This window comes from Numenius arquata, chromosome 10 (genome assembly GCF_964106895.1).
Source record: "Numenius arquata chromosome 10, bNumArq3.hap1.1, whole genome shotgun sequence".
NCBI lineage: Eukaryota > Metazoa > Chordata > Aves > Charadriiformes > Scolopacidae > Numenius > Numenius arquata.
In genome coordinates this window covers 23,975,676-24,000,406 of record NC_133585.1, presented here as the reverse complement: position 1 = coordinate 24,000,406, position 24,731 = coordinate 23,975,676, and the positions used below count along the sequence as shown (strand labels likewise).

At 40.9% G+C, this 24,731-nt stretch overlaps 1 protein-coding gene across 1 annotated transcript in view; it reads left to right on the top strand.

Moving 5' to 3' along the window:
* The first annotated feature begins 9,379 nt into the window (after positions 1-9,379).
* Positions 9,380-24,731, top strand: part of MAPK10 (mitogen-activated protein kinase 10) — a 178,617-nt gene continuing 163,265 nt past the window's right edge. Inside the window, exons 1-2 of the mRNA XM_074155185.1 lie at positions 9,380-9,441; positions 9,724-9,817. Coding sequence (XP_074011286.1) covers positions 9,380-9,441; positions 9,724-9,817 — 156 coding nt within the window. The remainder of the gene's footprint in view (positions 9,442-9,723; positions 9,818-24,731) is intronic.

Genomic DNA, 24,731 nt, shown 5'->3' with positions numbered 1-24,731 from the left:
TTCTGAAGTACTCTTTTTTTTCTTTTTTTTTTCCTGATGAAAACATAGTATGATACTGCAGTCCTCTTCAGTGATGACACAAGTTATAAGAATAATTCCTGAAATTGGCCTCTGCAAACTATTCTCAGTCAACAGAAGTGGTTCTCTAAGCTTTTATTTCCATTCAGGCAGGTTACTGTCTTGACTTTCCTGTCAGCAGAAATAATGCAATATTAAATTGATGCATGCCATGTGCTTCTGGCATAACTTGCAGAACTTGTTTTTCTTATCGAATTTTCTGGCTTTGCCTAGATTCGTATTCCAATTGCTGGCTGTAGATTTGTCCCAGTTTACTAGACTACACGAGTGTCTTGATCAGATACCTTTTTCCAGTATTGGTACTCACAGACACTGATCACACCATCTCTCAATTTATTTTTTCAGTGAGGTAAACAGATTGGGATCCTTATGTTTCTCTAGCTTAGGCAGGATTTTCATGAGTGTGTCTTTTTTTTTTTTCTTTCTTGCTGTTTCTATGACATCCTTTGCAATATGGCAGTATGAAATGAAAGAGACGTATGCTGAGACAGTGAAGAAGGGGGAAGGGCTAGAACCCCAAACAGTGTCTAAATTAATGGAATTGAGAATGCCTAGAGAATGTGATCTCTGTATCTGAGCTATTACTTCAATTCTGAAATTAAATTATGTTGGCTTGGATCTTCTCACAGCACTGTTCTGCACCTTTGGGAGATTTATGGACCTGTCAAACTTGGCCAGTTTGCACATCATCCTCACTTAGCTGTTGTTTTGTTCCAGAATCAATATCAAAAGATAGTGCTTAATAAAGTTGCTCTGCCATATGTGAATAACACTGTATGGTAGAAGCAGCTGAGTACATCATGGAAATAACAACTCTAAGGGTCTTATTCTGGTACAGCATTCCACATTCTCCTCCCCTCACCCAGTGTTTGAGAGCATTGCGACCATTCCTTAGGCATCAAATGCAGAAAGTGGGTATGGTAAAGAGAATTTTTATGTACTTTGAGAACACACATCCTATATATATTACATTGGGTAGCTGACATACCTATCTCCCTGTGTTTTGCTGTGAATGAATTTTCTACAAATCAAATGAAAATTTAGCTGTTCTACTTCATTTAACTTGCAGGCAATGCCAGTCCTCAATACTAGTTCTGGCAATCCTTCCGTTTGATACTTATGGGCTTTGGATCAGGACTTCCTTTTTCTGATTACAATGGGTGTAAAGACTTGAACCCTTCTAATTTGTGTATTCATATGCATGTGTGTGCAGATTTCTGCTGTGTTAGTGCCTGTCTTATTGCTGCTTAATGTAAATCTGCTAAGATTTGTTTTATCCTCTATAAGATCTTGGTTTAGAAATGTACGGGTAATGAATAGCGCTCTTGACTTGAAGAACATTTTTTTCAGGAAATACTTCTTTCCTCTACCAAATGTAAACCAGGTTTTCAATTTCTAAACTAATACATTTCTGTAAAATACCAGAGTAATTGCCTGATTTTGCAGTTGTTTGTATGATCTACGAGCAGGTGATCAGTGTAACTCCTTAGGTCAGTTGCTGTTAATCAGTCTCTGTCTTTTACTAATTCATCTGATGCATCTATTATGCTGATTCACTGTCTCTTTCACTTAAAACCTTCCATGTGAAAAAATGAATCAAGTGAACTTGTCCAACAGCTCTGCCCTCCCTTTGATATTCTTGCCTATTCTCAGTTATCAGGCTTTGTCTCTGTCGTGGTTTCGGCCAAATTTACCAAAACCAGACTGACAGATGGCCCTTCCCCCCCACCTAAAAGAGAGGAGAGGAAGAGATAAGGAGATTTAGAAGTTTAGAATGAACTAAACTAATGAAGAAATAATATTAAAATCAAAAAGAAGACAATAATGAAATAGATACAGTATATACAAAACCGTGTCAAGCTCCCAGGATGACAGTCACATCACCGGCAGGCACTGGGGAAGCCCCAGACTGGACTCAGCGACGAATGGGAACTGGGTTCCAGCTCTGGAGTCAGGAACACATGGATCGGGATCAAAGGCAGATGAATAGACAGGGTCCTCTTTGGACGTCAGCCATGGAAGAAAGACAGTTGACCCTTTGATCCCTCAGCTTCTATACTGAGCATGGGGCAGATGGGATGGAATACCCTGTTGGTCAGGTTTGGGTCACCTCTCCTGTCCCCTCCTCCCCACAGGTGGGACCCCTCTACGCTTTTCTATTTCCGACCCTCTAAGGGGGCAAATAACGAAATTGGCTGCCCTTGGTTGTTACAGCAATAAGTATAAGTAAGGGCCTCTGCACACCATCCCTTGGCATGAGCTATAAACGTTGGTCTTATCACTCTGAGAACGAGCAGTTTTCTGCACAATATGCCGTTAATTTCAGAGAGTTAGAAGAGGCCTGGCTAAAATGTAAAATTACTGAACAGAAAATTGGTTCTGTTTTACCTTATACCAGGACAGTCTCCAGTCACACATTATAATTGCAACAGCTCTGTATTGGTCAGGCCATATAAGTTACTGTTTAGACAGTGCTTTTCAATGGCAGAGTCAGCCAGAAAGCGGACATGATGCCAGTTGTAGTTATTTCTCCACCTCGGTTCACTTCTGTTATGTTTGTCCATCTGTATAACAAAGCATCGTGGTTTGGCCTCAGACGGCAACAAAGAGCCATGTGGAGGCCGCTCTCGTAGGCGTGTGCCCCCACCACCACCCCCCAGCTGTAAGGGGAGAATTGGAAGAAAAAGGCAACACTCATGGGTTGAGACAAAGGCAGTTTAACCTTTTAAAGTTTTAAAGGGAACAAGAAAACAACAGCAATAACACTGGCAGAGGAATGTACAAACACATTTGCGATACCAGCGCTCGCCCACCGCACCCAGGATGCCCCAGCCCGCTCCCAGCTGCAACTTCCCAACCTCCTGCCCCCTCCCCTGGCAGCTCCTGGGTACCCCCGGGCATGGCTCCCATGGGATGGGATACCTGTGTCCCTGCTGGAGCCTGGGGAGAATTAGCCCTATCCTCGCTGGAACCAGGACATAAATAAATCTTGTGTTTAAAATGTAGTCTTCTTTATGGTATGATGGTGAAGAGGTAGTAGAAGGAAGGGGAGTTAAAGAGGGGTGACAGGAGTATGTGCAGCTTCCTTAACTTTTCCAAGAGCCTCTCTCAGCCGTTAGTGTAATGATCATGTGGAAAATGTAAAAAATGCCTTTTGATGGAGTTGAGAGTTGAGCACAAAATCCAAGATCATTCTTTCTTTTGCCTACGATAAAGTCCAGGTCAACCTTCGTCAGTAATTATTCTTGAGAATGAGATTGAATAAAATCAATGAGGACATTGCAAATTTTTTTATTTTATTAAAAGTAGCTGAGAAGTTCTGTGCAGTGGAGGGTTGTATTGCATACAAATGAGAGCTGCCAAAAAACGTTCACTTAGTGAATCGTCAAGCTTGAAAAATAACTTTGGAACAAAGGAGTTCTTGGATTTGTTGTACAGTGGGAATATACCTGGGGAGAACAGCAGTGGCATAGTGAGTCTGAGTTCCAGCATCCGTAGATAGCCTATCACACCTCTTCACTGTTCCACTTGACAGCACGTTACATCAGATTGGAATCATAGAAAACTATGGCTGAAAGTGATATTGGGAAATCACTTTGTTCTAGCTTTAGAGATGAGTTGGGTGGAAGAATTTGTTTAGAGATTGGTCTGTTGCTTTATGCCTTAAAACATGAAGACACTTGCTCACTAGGATTTTATTTTAGTGGCCTTAATGTGATCCATTTAGCCATTGAGAAGCATATGACCTCTGTAAGGCAGATAGGGCTGAACAGGGTGTGTAGCAGCTCCTAAACCATCGTGATTTGCAATCCAAAATATTAAGACACTGACAATTTGAGATTACTTTAATATGCTGGATTGTGAACTGTGGGAATTCACAGTTGGAGTTGCTACATTCAGCCATCCATGCAGTAGGCTCTGGGAGGAATGGCATAAACTGCTTGAGCAATTCCAGTTTAGTCCTGGACCTCATGTGGATTGACAGTGATTCACTGGGTGCTTCCACAGTAGGCGGAGCTGGTACCTCTATAGTTACTGGTCCCCTGGTAGGACCATTTCAGAAGATTCATATCAAAACTGTTAATGGCGAGCAGAGTCACAGCTGCTTTCCTCCATCTGTTCAAAGCAGTGCTTAATTCTTTTAAAAAATGCCTCACTTACCTGCATCTATTTTTCTTTTCTTCTTTTTTTTAACTAAACAGTGTCAACAAACAAGGAATTAGAAATGCAGATAGACCAGAATTTCAATTTGAAATTGTTATTTTTTATTTTAAGAGTGATCTCTCTTTCTTTGTGTAAATACAAGTCCTGACATAATTGTTCTCCCAGCCTCAGTGCTCCCAGTCTGTCTCATGAAAATCGATGACAGAGGTACAGTCTAGTGTACTTTTTTGGAATTCACATTTAAAGTAAAACAGCATGAAGTGTTGTGCTAAAAAAGACCAACACTAATGAGTGCTTCAGAGGCACAAAGGAGAGAGGGTACAAGAGCTTAGCTAAAATGAATTTAATTGGCTCATGGTGACCTTTGTAGCTGTCTTTGTGTTGTAAGCATCTGCTTTAGTCCAGTTGATCTTAAATTTAGATCATAGCCACTTCTGGCCTTGCCTATCATGGAGAGCATGTCTGCACCTTAAGATTGGTGCAGTTGCTCTGGGAAGCAGGTGCCTAAAATGATTTGTTTAAATTGCTTGACTCAAATCTTCTGCACTGTGTTAGGCCATAACAGTGTTTATAGGAGGCTGGAATGCATTTTATGGCATCTTTGTATATCTTGGCCCAGCCAAGTAAGCCATCAGTAAGCCATCTCAGAAAGATACCATAAAGAGTGAGCTGTAATCACTCAAGATCAGTGTGGAGTGAAATGCTAGTTTGGCTGTTGAGGTGGAGGAAGCAGGATCCCTTCATTAGAAAAAGCAGCATCTTTCCATTAGAGTTGTTCCTCCAAGGAAAAATACCCTAATTACAGTACAAAGCCCCTGACACGTCTGTAAGGTTTAGGCTCTGGTTTCTTCTCCCTTCGCCTGACCCCAGTCTTTTTGTGCCAAAAACAGCCACCTCCTATGCCTTCTCCACTAATGATTGGTCAGTTAATGCTATTTTCAAAATATTTGCTTTTCTGCTGACTCACACAATAGTGTTTTTTTCCAGGAAACCTATTTTTGAATGTATCCAGAACATTTTAGGTAATGCAGGTGAAATATGTATGAACATGTTTTTAAGAAAAAAAATAAGTCCCCTTAGCTCCAGATTAGTAATAAACTCATACATATATTTGTATATGGTTGCTGTAGTGGAGTCTTTAATAATGAGCAGAAGCCTTTCATAGTTTTTTGCAATAAACAAACAGACACCCCTATGACCCCAAAAGAGGCTAATATGTAGACTTTATTGTCCCGGTTTGAAGTAAAACAGAACCAATTTTCTGTTCTGTAACTTTACACCCTAGCCAGGCCTCCTCTAACTCTCTGAAATTAACGGCATATTGTGGAGAAAACTGCTCGTTCTCAGAATGATAAGACCAATGTTTGTGCTCCGTGCCAAGGGATGGTGTGCAGGGAGGCCCTTGCTTATCCTTATTGCTATAACAACCAAGGGCAGCCAATTTCGTTATTTGCCCCCTTAGAGGGTCGGAAACGGAAAAAACGTAGAGGGGTCACATCGGTGGGGAGGAGGGGACAGGAGAGGTGACCCAAAGCCGACCAACTGGGGTATTCCATCCCATCTGCCCCATGCTCAGTATAAAGGCTGAGGGATCAAAGGGTCAGCCCCTTCCTGCGATGGCCGACATCCCGAGAGGACTCTGTTCATCTGCCTTTGATCCCGATCCGTGTGTTCCTGACTCCAGAGCTGGAATCCAGTTCCCATTCATCACTGAGTCCAGTCTGGGACTTCCCCAGTGCCTGCCGGTGACGTGACTGTCATCCTGGGAGCTTGATAGGGTTTTGTGTATATTGTATCTATTTCATTATTTTCTTCTTTATTTTTATTTTAATATTAATTCTTCATTAAAGTAGTTTAGTTCATTCTAAACTTCTAAATCTCCTTTATCTCTTTCTCCTCCTCTCTCCTCTTTTTGGGGGGGGAGAAAGCGGGGGAAGGGCCATCTGTCGGTCCGGTTTTGGTAAATTCGGCCGAAACCACGACATTTATTCATAGAGGTAATTTCATTCTGGTGTTCTGCCTAACAATAGTGTATTTCTAAAGTCTTGTTGAATAAGACTGTAAGCACAAAACTCATAATTTTTCAGGGTATTCTGTTGTGGTATTCTGTTGGGTCTGGAAGGGATGAAACCTTTCTTGGAGTGTTTTATTGCCTCTCCATGCTAGAAGCAGAAGTTCTGGTGCAAACATGACAGTTGGATGGTAGGAGAAAATGATGTTGTAGATGCCTTAAGATAGTAGGTGTGATATGGTATGGGAGAAACAAGAATATCGTTACAGAGCCAAAAAGGGAATGAAGGCTTTGGTGGTTTTAGTGACAATATGAAAACTTCCTGGGTTTCTTTCCTGTTTTGCCAGTCTTGTGATGGGGGTTTGGGTTGAGGGTTTTTGTTTCATTATCTTGTAGTTACTGCTATTTGTAGCTTCTGCCATGCATCTTGCACCTCCTTTACTTGCCCCTCCTCCCCTCATCATTCAAAAAAAAGAATTGTAGTAAACTGTAGATTTCTGAAGCTTACCCAGTCAAATATGCTATGGTTTCTGAGACCAGTTACTTGACACACTAAAACTATCTGGCTTGTTTCTTATGCAGGTGTTTGCAAACTGTGGTGGAGGTTGTGCTGTGCTGCCCTTCGTGCCTCCTCAGAACATTGGTGAAACTGTCAGGACCCAGGTGACAATGGCAGGACATTCTCTGGGCACATGATGTACCTGTGCACACTTCTTCACTAGGTCCTATTCAGTCTTCTCAGTATAAGGCAGAGCATGGGGAGAACTTTCTGTGGTGACTGCTAGCTTGTGATAGAGCTATTAAGTAGATTAAAAAAAAAAAGAAAAAAAAAAAAAGAAAAAGACAACAGCATGGAAAGCTGGAACTATAGGTTTTTTTCTCACTGGAAATAAATGTGTTTGGGTCTTCATGCATGTATAAATGTATGCAAGAATGATACGCAGATCAAGATGAAAACCTTCACTTCCAAAAAATAAGTGCCAATAGCAGAACACACAGGAGAAACAGGCTAATGAAGAAAGGAGTGTGGAGGAACACGGTATGTTCAAGACAAGAAGAGGTAACCTATAGCTCAGGGGCCAGACACAGCCAATGACTTCATCTGTAGTTATGCTGAATAGTTTAAGTGCTTGTGGATGGAATCATAGAATAGTTTAGGTTGGAAGGGGACCTTAAAAGATTATCTAGTCCAACTTCCCCTGCAACGAGCAGAGACATCTTCAACTAGATAGGTTGCTCAGAGACCCATCCAGCCTCACCTTGAATGTTTCCAGGGATGGGGCATCCAGCACCTCTCAGGGCAACCTGTCCCATTGTTTCACCACCCTCACTGTAAAAAATTTCTTCCTTATATCTAGTTGTCCTGGTTCTGGCAGGGATAGGGTTAATTTTCACAAGGAGCTGGCATAGGACACAGGCATTCCACCCCATGTGATGCCATGCCCAATATATAGCCAGGGGAGCTGGCCAGGGGAGGGATCAGGAATGGGAGCAACTCAGAGTGGGCTGGGTGCTTCCTGGGTCCAGTTGGTGAGTGGTGGTACATTAATTGTGTTTTGTACATTTCTCTGACAGTGTTATTGTTGTTTTTCTCTTCACTGTTCTATTAAACTGCCTGTATCTCAACCCATGCCTTTTTCTTCCAATTCTCCCCTGCATCCCACAGCTGTGGCGGGGTGAGAGAGCAGTGCGTGGTTCTTTGTTGCCAGCTGGAGTTAAACCATGATGCTAGTGTAAATCTACCCTCTTTTAGTTTAAAGCCATTACCCCTTGTCATATTGCTACAGGCACTACTAAAACGGTTGTCCCCATCTTTCCTGTAGGCTCCCTTTATGTACTGGAAGGCTGCAAAAAAGTCTCCCTGGAGCCTTCTATTCTCCAGGCTGAACAACTCTCTCAACCTGTCTTCGTAGGAAAGGTGCTCTGACCCTCTGATCATTTTTGTGGCCCTCCTCTGGACCCACTCCAGCAGGTCCATATCTTTCCTGTGCCGAGCATTCTGGAGCTGGATGCAGTACTCCAGCTGGGGGTCTTATGAGAGCGGAGTAGGGGAGGGGAATCACCTCCCTCGACCTGCTGGCCATGACCATGTCCTATGCCAGTGTATGGCCTATTGAAGGCATTGGGGTGGCCCTCAGAAGGGGAAGAGTTACCCAACCTGAATTAGGTAATGTCTGTGTTAAGAGTTCCAGGTTACATGGGGCTGTTTGGTTCTGGCTGTGGTAAAGCCAGAACATACCGACTACTGGCAGGAAAGCTGCAGTAAGTTCCTCTTAAAAATGTAATTGATATACTGAATGAAATGGTTTGCTTTTCAAAGAAGATAGGTATTCTAGCAAGATTGCATTTCACCATAATATTTATGGCTAGCTCTTATCCCAGCCTAAATCTTATGGAAGTCCTGCTCAGTGTGGCCATCTTACCAGTGTAGTTTATTTGTTCTTTAATGTCAGAAGAGAGGAGACATCCTGTAGTTCGGCATATGTAGAAGAAATGTGGTTTGTATAACTTTTCAACTTGAGGACATCAGAAGCCATCACCAACTCTGCTGGTTCTGCGAGCTCAAAACGCAATAGTACCTCTGTACAATGGGACCTTTCAGGAGTACCAGGTTTTCGGTTTGGGGATTTGGGGCATTCTAGTAGTGGGCCTCCTAATGGGGAGGTCCCTAGCAATTCCTTGGGCTTCTAAGGGACTCTGTTCTTAGAGTTGTGTTGCTTGTTCATATGAGCAATAGCTGCATGAATAGCTGGGAAGAAGATGTGATTTTATTTTTTCTTTTTAATTTTATTTTTTATCCTCTCCCCCCCAGCATAGAACTTACAAGAATTTCAAATATTTGGAATTTTTTTTTTAGGGTAATGGGCATTTATGACTTTGTATAACAGCTAATGCAAACAAAAGAGCAGATCTACACTGCTGTTACTATCTCCTCTCTGTACTGACTTGCTCCCTGATGCTGCAGATGCCCGAGCTGCTGGTGCTGGTAAATGCTACAGAACACTATTTAGCTTCCCTTTGCATATTCTGCTCTGTCCCCTGATTCACCAGGAGATTCGGTAGCTGTGGCTGCAGATTAGACTTTTCTCTCCCTCCCCCTGCAAGACCTCTGTGTGCTTTGACGTCATGTGCGCTCCTTTCAGTTGCCATAGCAGCCCCATTCCCCAAGCTCTCTGCCTGTCTCCTCTGGTAGGTTCCACAATGGTACAGCCAGCATCACGCTGCACAATGGTTTCCAGGCAGTGAAAGAGCGTGATTCAGCAAGCCTCTTTTTTTTTTTTTTTTTCCCTTCCTCCCCCCCCCTCTTTTATTTCATTATTATCAGACATTTTGCCTCCCCTTTTTCTGTTCTGCTCTACCCTCTCCCCAAGGCTTTTATTTCATTCTTTAAATGAAAACGTTGATTTACCTTGAATCCAACTGCCCATCTTTTTATTTTTTAGTATTATAAATAGCCCATCTTTTCCTTGGCACTGCTTGGAATGTGTTTTAAAAATACCACCTAAAGTCGCAGTTTGGGGGAAAGGTTTCTGGACAAGGAGAATAGCTCGCGAGCACGGAATGGTAGGTGGTTGATGCTAATATTCTATGACTAACTGCTTTCATAGGGTGGGGTGATGAATATTGATTTCTGTTTTTAAAAAAATGGGTGAGAGGAAAAGAGGGACAGGTTAATGAAGTAAACTGCTAACCGAAGCAAGAAAGCTGCAGCTGCATGTTTTGTGGCCAGAGAACCATCATTTTCCGGTGTTTGGGTGTGTATGAGCTTTTCTGTTCGGGCGCTTTAGGTGACCGGTGGTTGTGAAAGCAGTGCGGAGGCACATCAGGGACAGGAGTGTGACAGTGCTTTACCAGCTGGCTCATGTAAACAGTAGTGTTTTACTCAGCCTCATCACCTCTAGCACTGTTTGGGGGCTTTTGGGGGAAGGAGGTGTCTTGGCTTGCAGTTCAGTAGAAATGATTACCTTATGTGAGTTAAAGGGTCCATACAGAGCCATATAAAATTTGAATTTGCAAAAATAAAAAGAGGGTGTAATGATAAGCAACTAGAAGATCCAGAGAACAGTAGTCTTGGCCTTTTGCAAAGTGGTTGAATAAAAAAAATAAGTAATGTGTGTGGAGAAGCAAGTGTTTGACAAACTGTGTTGGACGTGGTGATGGGGATTGTTTTTAAATGGTCTTTTAAGGTAATCATCACTCTTCTGCATTACTGTCAGATGCAAGCGAACAACTCAGCCTATTGGGTCTTACAGAACCACCAAGAGCTTTTAGGAGAAATGTTTCCAGCATGCTACAGGCCAGTTATTTTGCAAAAGAGAATTAACAATCTGTAGATACTGCAGTGAAATCAATGTTGCTTTGCAGGGAAATTCTCTGGCAGAAAAGCTGTTGCTACAGGAAGAAGTGTTGGTTTTGGTTTTTACTGCAGAGAGGCCTTATTAGAAATAATACAAATTTCACTTGAATAATTAAGTGTTACAGCATTGTTTAATAAGCAGGTGCTGCTTCCAGTGAACCACCATGGGCAAGTTTCACGCCATTTGTGTACTGAGCGATTGTAAGCTTGTTTACATGGGTTCTTTTTTGCTGCATAGCTCTATGATATCCTCAATGCAGCCTTCCCCTTCTCTAATATGTTCACAGTGAGTTTTGCCAGAGACTTGTTTGAAGACAAACCAATGCTATTTGAAGAAAATGAGGGTATAGAGTAAAAATTTTTTAGGAGGAAAATGCAAATGAGTATATTGTAAAGGATCAGGAGAAGCCTGAAATCAGCTTGCTGGAGGACACAGAGCTTGTCATGCAAGGCCAGCTTCAGAAAAAGAGAAAGGTTAAGATAGAATAGAATGGTGTTGGTACTACACAGGGCTGTTTGTCCACATGTAAGCTATCTTTGGTTCCTGTGCTTGGGGAAAGTGAAAATACCGAACCTCTGGTATTTTAACCCTCTTTCAGAACATAGCTTTGTAGTTATTACTCAGAAACACTGTGGAATAGTATTTTCTTCTGTTATGCCTCTGCTGTGTGCTTAGTATTCCTGCTAGGAAAGGTGGCATAGAAATATCTTCTCAATTGGCTCAACTAATGACTTTGTCTTACGAGGACACAGATGTGAATGAGAGAGGTGATTTAACAATATTTTTTCTCCCTGACTCACGCTCTTGCGCGTTGCTCTCTCCTGCTGTTTCAGAGCATGCATAATTTGTCAGGGTCCTCTTGTAATTATGATTTTATTGAGGAGTATTTGGATTACAGGGATGTTCCTAAACAGGGTAAGGACAAAAATTGCTTAATATGAAAAATAAATTGCCTTTAGCTGCCTAAATATCAGGATATATATATATCAGGATCCTAATATCAAAAGGATATTTCCTAATATCCTTTTGATATTAGGAAATGTCCTTCTCATGGTTACAAATATGTGTGTGCACTGGAGGAGCTTTTTTATGAGCAGACCTTGGGGATGAGTGTTTTCTTGTAGGTTTTTTTTCCCCCACTGTCAGTAATTGGCATGTTTGCAGCCATTATTTAGAGATTTGATAGTACTGGATCAATAATTGTAAGACAAAATATCTTCCAGCAGTGTTACAGTACCAGATCTGGCTTGTGAAAGTAAAGGGACAGCTATCAAAATTTCTCTACCATGGTATTGAAGAATGTCATAAAGCTCACTTGTGGTTTACAGTCCATTGCAAAACTCATACAATTTGAGGGAGAGCTAAAGCAGGCCCAAAGGAGGAGGGTTTTAGCATTGCTTTTGCAGATGACATCATAAGTTTATTAAGATTTGGAATGCAGAAAAGCTGCATTTAGAGAAAGGTCCACAGATTTAAAATTGGTTATCTCTTAAACTGTTGTTCAGTCAAGGCTACCCAGTTCTTTGGACAATTCCTGAATAACAGAAAATATCACCAGCTTGTTGATAATTTTTCAAAACAAAGTAAGTTCGGTTTTTGTTTTTTTGTTTTTTTTTTTAAAATGGGAAGCATTCTATACCCGTAGCCCATCCCATTCCACTTATTACATTTTGAGTAATAATAGCCCTACTGGAAATTATAAGCTAAAAGCTTAGTGATTGCAATATTACCACAGTTGCTGCTCTGTCACCAGGAGTAAAGGAGAGAGACTTCACTGGACCACAATACTGAATATAAACATAGCCAGGCTTCCAACACTTGTATTCTGCTACCCTTTTCTATGATTCTTGCATGCTTACTGTTTTGAAGGCCACCTGCCAGAAAAATTAACCCTAATGAAAGGGCACCAGTTAAAGGAAAAAATGCTGCATTTGCTGTGAGTTCTTTTTTTCTTTCTTTCTTGCAGCACCATCTGTGGAGGCAGATATAAGAAAAATAGTCTTTCACAGAAACAAAAAAATCTTTTGTACTTAAGTAACCACCTAAAACTGATGGTCTAAAACTGAAAGCAATGTACAACTTTAATTAGTGTGAAATATCAGGTGTCAGAGCTATGTTTCCTTTCTCTTATGCTGTGATAACGAGATTAAAGTATAGATCAAAAGCAGTACAGGGGATGGGACAGAATTTAATGGTTCCCCGTCCACCATTTGCAAAAGTTAGACAGCTTTCCTTGAGTTGCTATACTGTGTTTTAACCTGATAGTTGTAGCTTTGTTAGCAAGCTTTAGAATCAGTATTGGCTAGTTGTTGGAAGAGAAGGGCAGGAATTTCAAGTCCCAATACTTTCCAGTATTGTTTGTTTGTTATATTGTGGTATTTTTAATAAAGGATTTGGCACATGAACTCACTGGTGAGAGTGGAATGCTCTCCTCAGCTTCATCCCTACAGAAGGGATGTGAAGTCATGTATTTTAGGATATCCCAGACCATGCCTGTAGCATAGGACAGAGTCAGAGCCCTTGTTACAGCAAGAAAAAGAAAAAGCAGCTGTTGTATTTTTAGGCTTGCAGGTTTTTCTCCTGTCCAAGGAAAAGAAGAGGTTGACGATCACATGAGTGCAGATCCTTGCTCACATCACAGTAGTGACATGGGAATTTTTGGGTGTTTTAGTCTTACGGGATTGCTGTCAGCTTTTTACATTGTAATAAACAATAAAAGTTGGAAGCCCAGAAGAGCCTTCTAGCCGTCAGTAGCTGCTTCACTGGGATTCTACACTAAGAGGTCAGATAACCCAGAAAATTAGGAATTGCTATTTGAAGTGGGATTTCAGGGAGTGTGAGTATGTGCAACTCTTGTCCCAGCTCAGTGAAGGGTAATGGGCCCCATCTACTTAAGCAGTTTTTTTCTCATAAGGATATGTAATCTATTCTTTACAAAGTTTAGTTCTCTTCTGAAGTATTTGAAAACATGTTGTGAAACAGTGGCAAGAAAATGTTGCCCAAACTTTCTGCTTAATATTAGTTATCCAGTTAGGTTAGTTTAGTTTTCTGAACTTTTTCTGTGTCTATCAGACTTGAAAAATAAATCCCAAATATTTCTTTCTCCTTTTTTTCTTTTTTTTTTTTTTTTTGTGTGTGTGTGTGTGTGCCTAGGGCTAATATTAGAAACCTGTACCAGCAGCAGGCCAGACTCAAATATCAGCTATGGCAACCCGTGCATGAAGTTGATGCCTTTGAACCATTTCGTATAGATGAGACATAACACGTGCTGTGGTGAGTCAACAATGTATTATTTTATTAAATCATACTCCTTGGCAAAAGGAAATACTGCTTAATGCCAAAGTGCATGCTGGTTTTTTGGTGTGGTGTTTTTTGGCTTGGGTTTGGTTTTTTTTTTTCCCAAGGAGGTGGAACATTAAAATTACAACTTCTAGTAATTTTTAGCATGCATGAGCATAATGCTCGCTTTTTCTAAATGCCTTTTTCAAATGTATAATTTCTGCATTGTAGATGTAGTTATCAGATGGAGTGCATTGGGAATATGATTCTGGTGAAAGTGTGAAGATAGCAAAATAATTTAAAAAAGGCCTACATATGCAGTGTTCTGGGCTTGAGATATCCTCTATTTTACACCAATTTTTGTAATTAATGTTTTGCATCTGTTTGATTTGGGGTGGGGAAAAGTAAGAGTTGTTTTGTTTCTCTTTGAGATGACCGAAGAAGACTGAGGAATCTTGATAGAATTTTTCTATATATCTCTTTAACCTTGGACAGGAAAATAAATTATGAGAATGGTGATGAAAAGCAAATAGCCTTTTTTAAAATAGTCTGTGGCTTTAACTATCTGTAAGTCTGCTAATAATTTCAATGCATATTTCTTACATAATAAGTAGTTTTGATCCTGATAATTTTTTCAAGATGGCTTTGATACCACTGGGTACCATCTCTACCTTTGGGAGATGAGGAGTTGTTTTCAGATGTCCCATGTAATCACAATAGAATTATTGCAAAATCTTGTAACTCGTGAAGATAACCAATTTTCTGTTCAAAACAAGCTTACATTAATTCTTTTTCCCCTAATGCTAGCTAGATGTTTGCCAGCTGCAGTTCACCACAAGCAGCATAAACTGAAAGCCAACAGTTTTGAAAAGAAGCCACAGATGTAAGTTGATCTGTAGACTTCAAGCAGATCTTGTATGATTTGGCCTTTACCAGTGTCAAATCTTATTCCTGGTGCTGTAACACAAATAAGGTGGAGATCCAAGATGCTAAAATGTTTCTACTGTTTCATTAGGAGATAGAACTCTGTTATTATTTGTAGTTCAGGCAGAAATGGAAACATATAGTGCGTATTGACTGGTGAGTAGTAGTGGCATGTGGCTAATATAACTGTAATGAAATGAGTGCTCCGATGGCATGTCATTTTCATCCTTGGTAGGGCTGCTGAAAAACATTGAACAGCTGTAAGTTAAATAAATTTGAGAGAGAAAGTAGCAGAAAACAGTGCCTAGTAGTCCATTAAAGAATCTGTGTTCTGTTGGATCCTAAGGAGTTTCCCAAGGGGAGAAACCATACATTGGTCATGAATAGTGATTTGTGGCATGAAGAGTCCCAGTCTGGATGCTCATGTCCTTGACTTGTGGACATCCGGAGAAGCATAACATTTATGTAGGACTTAAAAACCTCCCTGGATTACTAGTACGATATTTTTAACTTGTTATGTTTTTTAAGACCTGTTGCATTTGTCCTAAGGCAATTCTTGTTAGCAAGACAGCCTTCATCTTGGATTAATATGTGGACTCTAAATGTGACACCCAAACCCATTCTTATAAGAAAGGTTGAGTTTTGAATTCATGATTAAGTCCAAAACCATATGACCTTTTTTTTAAAATTATTTTACTTTCTATGTTTAAGAGCATATAGCTAACTTGCTAGCTGTAGATAATGAGAGTTTTAAATAAACTGGCAGCAGTAAAGTATATATGATTTACCGTAGTTGATAGCGTTGTGCAATATTTTATCACAAATAAAGGATTTTGTTAATGTGTCTGTAATGAACAGTAGCTAAAGAGCAGTTGCATGGAATTTTTATGGTGTTGTGTACATGTTAATACAGTTAGCCCATAATCATGGCAGTTCAGTTCCTCTCACCATTAACATTTTAAAAATTGCTGTATATATAGAAAAATCTTTTTGAAGAAGCTGGGTGACGATTATCCCCACTTTTAGCAATTTTACATTTAGTAGTATATGCAGTGATAATCTGGGGATACAATGATACAGAATCATATGAGATTGGAAGGGACCTCTGGAGATCATCTAGTCCAACCCCCTGCCAAAGCAGGTCCACCCAGAGCAGGTTGCACAGGAACATGTCCAGGTGGGGTTTGAATGTCTCCAGAGAAGGAGATTCCACCACCTCCCTGGGCAGCCTCTTCCAGGGCTCTGCCACCCTCACAGGAAAGAAGTTCCTCCTCATGGTTAGATGGAATTTCCTATGTTCCAGTTTGTGCCTGTTACCTCTTGTCCTGTCACTGGGCACCACTGGAAAAAGACCGGCCCCATCCTCTTGACACCCTCCCTTTAAGTATTTATAGGTGTTGATCAGATCCCCACTGAGTCTTTTCTTCTCTAGACTAAAAAGACCCAAGTCCCTCAGCCTCTCCTCACAAGAGAGATGCTCCAGGCCCCTCATCATCTTTGTAGCCCTCTGCTGTCCCCTCTCCAGCAGTTCCCTGTCCTTCTGGAACTGGGGAGCCCAGAACTGGTCCCAGTGCTCCAGATGGGGCCTCCCCAGGGCAGAGCAGAGGGGCAGGATGACCTCCCTCCACCTGCTGGCCACACTCTTCCTGATGCCCCCCAGGATGCCGTTGGCCTTCTTGGCCACAAGGGCACATTGCTGGCTCATGGTCATCCTATTGTCCACCAGGACTCTCAGGTCTTTCTCCTCAGAGCTGCTTTCCAGCAGGTCAGCCCCCAACCTGTAGTACTGGTGCATAGGGTTATTCCTCCCCAGGTGCAGCCCCCTGCACTTGCCCTTGTTGAATTTCATCAGGTTCCTCTCTGCCCAGCTCTCCAGCCTGTCCAGGTCTTGTTGTATGGTTGCATAGCCTTCCAGTGTGTCAGCCACCCCTTCCAATTTAGTGTCATCAGCAAACTTGCTGAGGGTACACTCTGTCCACTCATCCCAGTCATTGATGAAAATATGGAACAGGACTGGACTCAGTACTGACGCCTGGGGAGCACCACTTGTTATGGACCTCCAACTAGACTCTGTGCCACTAATCACAACCCTCTGAGCTCTGTCTTTCAGCCAGTTTTCAATCCACCTCACTGTCCATTCATCTAACCCACACTTCCTAAGCTCACCTATGAGGATCCTGTGGGAGATTGTGTCAAAAGCCTTGCTGAAGTCAAGGCAGACAACATCCACCACCCTCCCGTCATCTATCCATCCAGTCATGCCATCGTAGAAAGCTATCAGGTTAGTCAGACATGATTTCCCCTTGGTGAATCTGTGTTGACTACTTCTGATAGCTTGCTTTTCCTCCATATGCTTTGAGATGATGCCCAGAACGAGCCACTCCATCATCTTTCAAGGGATGGAGGTGAGGCTGACTGGCCTGTAGTTTCCTGGGTCCTCCTTCTTGCCCTTTTTGAAGACTGGGATGACACTGGCTTTCCTCCAGTCCTTGGGCACCCTGCCTGTTCTCCAGGACCTTTCAAAGATGCTGGCCCAGCAATGACTTCTGCCAGCTCCCTCAGCACTCGTGGGTGCATCCCATCAGGACCCATGGACTTCCGGATATCGAGTTTACTTAACTGATCTCTGACTTGATCTTCCTCAACCAAGGGGAAGTCTTCCTTCGTCCAGACTTTCTCTGTTACCGCCAAAGTCTGTGGCTCCTGAGGGCTGGCCTGAGCAGTAAAGACTGAAGCAAAGGCGGCATTCAGCAACTCCACCTTCTCTGCACCCTCTGTCACCAGGGCACCTGTCCCATTCAACAGCGGGCCCACATTTTCTCTAGTTTTCCTTTTGCCTCTGATATACTTGAAGACACCCTTCCTGTTAACCTTGACGTCCCTTGCCAGGGATGCATGTATTGCTGAGGATTGCCAGGGAATGCTTGTAAAGACACGGGCATACCTCTGTTCTGTATCTTTGCATTCCTCCAGTAGTCTGGATTGGCCTAAGAAAAGTCGAGCTATTTGTGCATTTAAAAAGTGAAAACAAAATTCTTCTAAAAGATTCAAGTGCAGATGTCTGTCTTTGGGGATCTCTAGTTGTTTAATTTCACTGTGAAATATTGATAGATCAAATGCTTTTATTCTGCTGTACGTCAGTCTGTCCTTATTGAAAAGGAGTGTACTCACTTTACAAGCTTAATACTTTGCTGTGCTAGGTGTGACCTGTGAACATATCAGATGAAATATTTGTGTGTCTGCTGCATTTTTTGAGTTACTGATAGAAAAAATAACTCTGTACCACCTGGCAGGCTAGTTCAGTATTTGGCAGGCTCTTCTCCCAACCTTATGAAAAATAGCCAGGACTATTTCTGTAGAGTATGGGAGTAGAATGTCAGACAAATATTTTCTGAACCTTTGAGTAGCTTTAGAGTGTGATCCTTATGAATGTAATAAAATAATTTGAATAGCCTGCAGAAGAATGCCAAATCAATAACAAAAAACACAGAGAATGGTGCCAGCAGAAGGGTGGAAAAGAGACCAAGCCAGCAGTAAATTCAGCTATGTTAATAGGTATGGCACATGAACCCATATTATATAAAGTGGTGGGAAGTATTTTGTAACCACATGGGGAAATACTTTGCCTGCTTCCTCTTTTAGACTTCTCAGTGTGGTGTGTTGACTCTGCCTATTTCTGTGTGTACTGTTCTTAGCAAAAAAGCCTTTTCTTATCACTATCTGACAACAGGAGCGGAAACCTGAATATACCGTGTAATACCACCAGCTTTACCTCTGCTCACCTTCCCTCTGCTGTTGTGTGTATCAGGAAGAATGGGGAGCATTGACTGCAAGTGAAGAGTATAGGTCTTGTAAAGAGAAGTGTCTCCAGTACTGGCAGCATCAGCTCATTCATGCTCACTGCACTGGGCTTCAGGTCAAGCTGGCTTAAGGCTTCAGTACACTGACTGCTGCACAGGCACCAGGTTACCTGCTTTAAGCTCTTGGGGCAGTCATTTCCCAACTATGAAAAAGGAGTAAAACAAATGAAAGAGATAGGTACAGGGTTATTGATGCAATGCAGCAAGTATGATGTTAATGTCCTGGTTGTTAACGTCCTGATCCTTCTTTCTTAACTATATGTGTGTTGGGATGGAATGTAGCAGACAAGTGAAAGGTCAGAGGTAAATACACGTGATGGTGAGGGTGAGGTTATTTAAACTCGTACATCCACAGCCTCATCTACAGGACCTGAAGTATCCTTATTGTGTTGGATGCAGACTGCTGTGCAGTAGTAGGTTGGCAAGAAGAGAGCGAATATTGCAGGCATGGTGCATTACTTGTGCCTTCTTAATATGGTCTAAATTCCTGGCAATTTTTTTTTAATTTTTTTTTTTTTTTGCATAGAGCAATTCACCTGCGATGAGTTTGAGGAGGCGTAAATATTAAATAGGTATTCTTGAGATGCTAGATGTTGAATAGCTCTGACTTTGTTTTATAAAAATCAAAATTGTTCAGGGTTACAGTTTTTAATCATTTTAAAGAAGATTAAGAATATAAGAACAGCGATAAATCTCACAGGAAAAATTCATCTAGCAAAGGCTTCTGTCCTCACTGGTCATTAGCTAAATATTTGGTGAAGAAAAGTGAGAACAAGATAAACGATTATTAATGTTTCTCTTGCTGTGTCGTCCCATATTTCAGAAGTCTGGGTTTGGGTGGGGTTTTTTTGAGTCAGAAATGTTTCTTTGTGTTAAAAATTCAGTTTCCTGATTCAAAATTTTCTGCCCGGTTCATGCTTTATGACATCTTTTCTAGGTGCTCAATAAGAAGAACAAGTTCTGGCTGCATTATAAATGCTGGGGTTTTTGTTTGTTTGTTTTAAGGTGATACCAAGTGTAGATATTAATCCTGTCCTGGAAAAAAAATATCTTTTTCTTCTTGTATGAACCCACTGTAAGACTGCAGGGTCTTTGAAAATAATCTGAAGATAGTTCTGATTTGTAGCAGATGTGAAATCATTGCTAAAGGTAATGTTTATACAGCAGACTCTGGAGTAATTTATCGTGTATGTAGCTTAGTGTTAACATGGCCATAATCCCAAGGTAGTTTGTCTGGACAAACACAGCATATGATACAGAGACTTCCTAATGTGCTTCCTTAATGCCTTTGTTTCTGGAAAAATGTAACTGCAGTTAAGTATCCGGCTAGTAGGAAACCACTTTTCTTGGAGCAGCACGTGGGGCAGGCTGAGCAGGTGTCAGTGCTCTCTGTTTCTGACCTGCCAACACTGCATCATCTTGTATAAGAGGGGAGAAGGATGGGAGGATTTTCTTACTTTATAAGCTGTTAGGATTGAAATAGAGCACGCAAGAGAAAGCAGGGAGGAATTAATTACCCAGTGTATCATAGAGTGGATGTGGTTTTTCTTGGTTGCACATCAGAACCAGATGACATAATGACCTACGATGGTACCCGGATCTTCCTGTCCCTATACTCTCAATACAAATTTTTCTCTGAACCTAAGTCATTACTGTTGTTCGTGGGTTTTCACTGTTTAACTTCACTACTTCATACCCGTCCCCAAAACTGTGTATATAATTTCCCTCAGAAAATTCAGAGATAGTATTTAGGTTGGCTCATATCCTTAAATAGGAACATTTTTTAAAAAGCAAGCAAAAAAGAAAAATACATTTTAATGCTGCTTTTCTTGAAACAAAAGAAAAAAAACCACCCCAAAATCCTCTCTGAGCTGTTCCTGAAAAAGATCTGCATGGCTTAATTGTGAATCATAATGCTACTTAAATACCTTCATTAATTTTATGTTAGATTTCAGTCATCAGTGTGGAGATAGATGTTTTTATGGCATCATGAATGCTTGATTTGCTGTTGTACTTAAAATTAATTTTATTATCTGTCAAGCTGCATGAAGAGAATCTTGTGCATGTCTTCCATGACAGAAGAACATAGAAAAAAAAATACCTAGATGTTTGCACAAATGGCAATGATCTATAAAGCCTTTCATAAAAACAGTGATTTCAAGGTGGTGTATATTTCTCAATCTAACAAACTTGTAGTGCAATCCTCTGCTTTTCTTTTGAGGATTTGAAAAAATGAAGACCAGGATATCTGCTTGGTTTTGGCTTTTTTAGGTAGTTGTGGCAATTGTTAGTTGAGCTTACATGCGTAGCCTCAAATCCTCTGTATAATTACCTTGATTGCAGTAAGAATGGGACAATTTACACCAGTTGAGATTTGCATTCTGTAGATTTGATGTAATGTTTTTTAAGTGGCACTAGGTTTGTTGCAGAAAACTTATTCTCTGATTCGTTGGAGATTGAGTTTCTGGACTACAGACTTTTTCTCCAATTAACCCAAGCTTTGTTTCTGACCTCTTATGTCTCACTAATGTGGAAAAAATATCTCTGTCTGTCAACATTACATGTGGCTGAAGCTGTCATATGTGAAGCAGTATTGTCAAAACTGAAGTTTTCAAAAACATTGAGTGGAATGTTCAGACTCGGAGACCGTTTGATTTTCATTTTCTGAGCTTCTAGGCTACCTTTGGGTTTCATTAAGGTTTTCTCTGAAAACCAAAAAGGCATAAAAACCTAAGACAGGCTCCAGGAAACAAGCCAGCTAATAGGAAAATTAGAGCAAAAGTTTTCAGTGTCAGCAGTGGTGGGACAAATTTTATAGCACGTTTTCTTGGAAACACAGTTATGCATGGATCAACTGCCCAGCATCCTTACCGGGTAGAATCTGACCTGAGGAGCTGTTCTTACTTTTTTTTTGAAAATAATTAACAAGATTCCCCCTAAATGGCTATCAGATGTTAAGATTATAAAATGAAATATAGTTCCTTGTGTATAAGGAAACTTTCTGACACATTTTATTGTATCTTGAAGGTGGGCAGTTGGAAAGAGAATTTGCCCTGGGTTGCATCTCCCATGATCAGTTTAGATGCACATTGCCCCAAAATGTTTTCCACCTGCAACTTAGTAAGGACTTGGCTAGTTGGCTCATGAGTTTGTTCATCTGAATGGTGTGGACACCAGATAATCCATACGAATTAACCAACAAAGCAAAACTTGGTGTGGTCATGGAAACAGCACTGACAAAGACAATCTAGATTTATCACTTGTGCTGTGAAGTCTATTTTTGTAGTTCTGTGGCTATCCTGCTAATCTCAATGAAGGAAAGAAAAATTAAAACTTGGCTCAAATTTTGAATGATATCAGGAACATAAGCTTTTTGATACTAGGTTCTTGTAGTGTTATTGAAAGGAAAATGAAGCCACACATACCTCTGTCTTTCTCAAATGCCTGTTGCAGTAGTGAGGAACATCTCATACTGTCCTGTGTAATTGTCAGTGATACTGTTATCTGAGCTAGTTACGCTGCAGCTTTTCTTAAGGGTTTAGCTAGTATACAGGACCAGATGCTGCTCTTCATGGCTCTCCTGTAACTGGAGAGAACTGCAAAGAAGAGAGCTATAATCAAATTAGGCTTTGGTGGCCTTGAAAATCATAGCTGAGTCATGATATCCAAGATTTCAGAGTAAATGTATATCAAGTGCATTTGAATTGCTAATCCTTGTGCAAGTACTACCGTTTTTTTTCTCCACTGTAAGAGTTCTTCTGGATTAATGATTAATTTATGTGTGAGCTCTGTATTACACAACAGGTAAGAGATCAGAATAGATCAAAGCAGACTTTGAGTTGGTTCAAGAGGAACTGCTGAATTGTGACAGGAGAGAACACAATCTACTGGTGAAGGTAGATGCTTTAACTAACAGGACGAAGGCAATAGTGGCAGTTTTTAAAATGAAAAAGAATGTATGTAAAATTATTCCTTAGAGACCCTAGGGCATGTAAATCAAACAGTAGTCCATCATACATGACAATTATTTTCATTTTTTTTAATAGGGAAAAGAGAAAAAAATTAAGTAATAAATTCTAAATCTCCTGTCAGAAGTTTACTGTCAGCAACAAAGTCCAAATTGGGATGTGAGTGGTGATCACCAAAATAAGTTTGGCCTCTGACCTCACACCTGGAAATATTGCAGACAAACTTTCTCAAAATTAGCTCAGTGAGCTAATTTTAATCATCTGCAAGCATAAATCAGTTTAACTAGCAAGTCTACTCCGCTCTGGTGAAGACCCCACCTGGAGTACTGCATCCAGCTCTGGAGCCCTCAGTACAAGAAAGGCATGGACCTGTTGGAGCATGTCCAGAGGAGGGCCACAAAATTATCAGAGGGTTGTAACACCTTTTTTATGAGGAAACGCTTAGAGACTTGGAATTGTTTAGCCTGGAGAAGAGAAGGCTCATGAGAGACCTTATTGCATCCTTTCAATGCGTAAATGGGACTTAAAAGAAAGATGGGGACAAACTTTTTAGTAGGGCCTGTAGCAATAGAGCGAGGTCTAAAGGTAAAGGAGGCTAGATTCAGACTAGATAGAAGGAAGATATTTTTTACTATGAGGGTGGTGAAACACTGGAACGGGTTGCCCAGAGAAGTTGTAGATGCTGCATCCCTGGAAGCATTCAAAGCCAGATTGAATGGGGTTTTGAGCAACCTGATCTAGTTCAAGGTGTCCCTGCTTATTGCAGGAGAGGTTGGACTAGATGACCTTTAAAGGTCCCCTGCAACCCAAGCCATTCTGTGAAAAGAAAAACTTGGCAAAGTAGATAAACAAGATACAAACCAATACCCCTGAAGTAGGGCTAATGCTATTTCACAGTAGTTGTCTTCATCAAGCAACCTGACCTAGAAGTTGCATTCTTATTCCCTTTTCCAGTAACACCTCATGCAGTGTTTGGCGGCGTCAAACCTTAGGTTTTTGTTACCTGTCCTGCTGGGTTACAAAGTCCAGTTGAAGCTTCTCCTGGTCTTGTGATGTGACCACGGCCTACTTCATTTCTTGCTGCTCTAAATATACTCTACTGCTTTGCTGACTTGGTCTGCAATTTAAGCACTTGTATTAAAATACATGTCATTTTCACAACTAATGCAGTTCTCTTGCATGCAGGCATCCTCTGAAGGGATTCTGCTACATCATTATTTACAAGGACTTTTAGTCTCATGCCCTTCGTATTTTTTTCCTAGCTACTCTTTTTGCATGCTAAAAGTGAAAGTTAATACCTAAGGTTATGGTGAAGCACAAATGCTAGACACAGTTGCCTTGGCTTTCCATACATTATTGTAGCTATACACTTTTCTCTGCTTGGTTATATACTTCTTTTTAACAGAAATGTCTTACAAAATCTTTGGAGATATCAGTAAAAAACAACCCAAAACCAAAAAAACAAACCAGAGAACATGTGGCCTTTCCACTAGTTCCCTAAATTCTTCTCTTCTGCTTTCTGCAATGTCAGCAGAACTCTAGTTTTGATCCCATCAAGAACTCTTTGAAGAGGTGAAGAGGAGGAAGCTTTCTTTTTTATTTCAGCCAGGATCACCAGTTTTTTGCCTTAGAACTTGCTTCTGAAATGAAGACACTTTCCAGAATCAAGTTATTCTCATTGCTGTGCCTTACCCCCAAAGCTGTTAAACCTCCAGTGCTGCTGTCTGGCATCCATTACCTCTTTAGTTTTATCCTTTGCTGGTTCTGTGTTAGAAACTGTCCTTGAAAAGGTTTGGTGGATATCTCTCAAAAAAAAAAAGATGCTCAAAGTAATACTGTGTGGAATGCCCAGAAGAGCAGCAGCATAATTTTAGGCTAGATCTGAAGGCTCATTTTGTGTCTACTGCAGCTCAAGGTGATACGTAAGCATGATGTTAAATTCAAAGAAAGTGACTTCCTTGACACAATAACAATGAAAATGCAAGTCCAAGTTCAAGAGCAAGTTCAAACTACAAGTCTGTACCTTAAAAAGCTTGTTTGTAATGGGACTGTTTAGTAGCTGTGCTAGAAATGAAGCAGACTTCCTTGC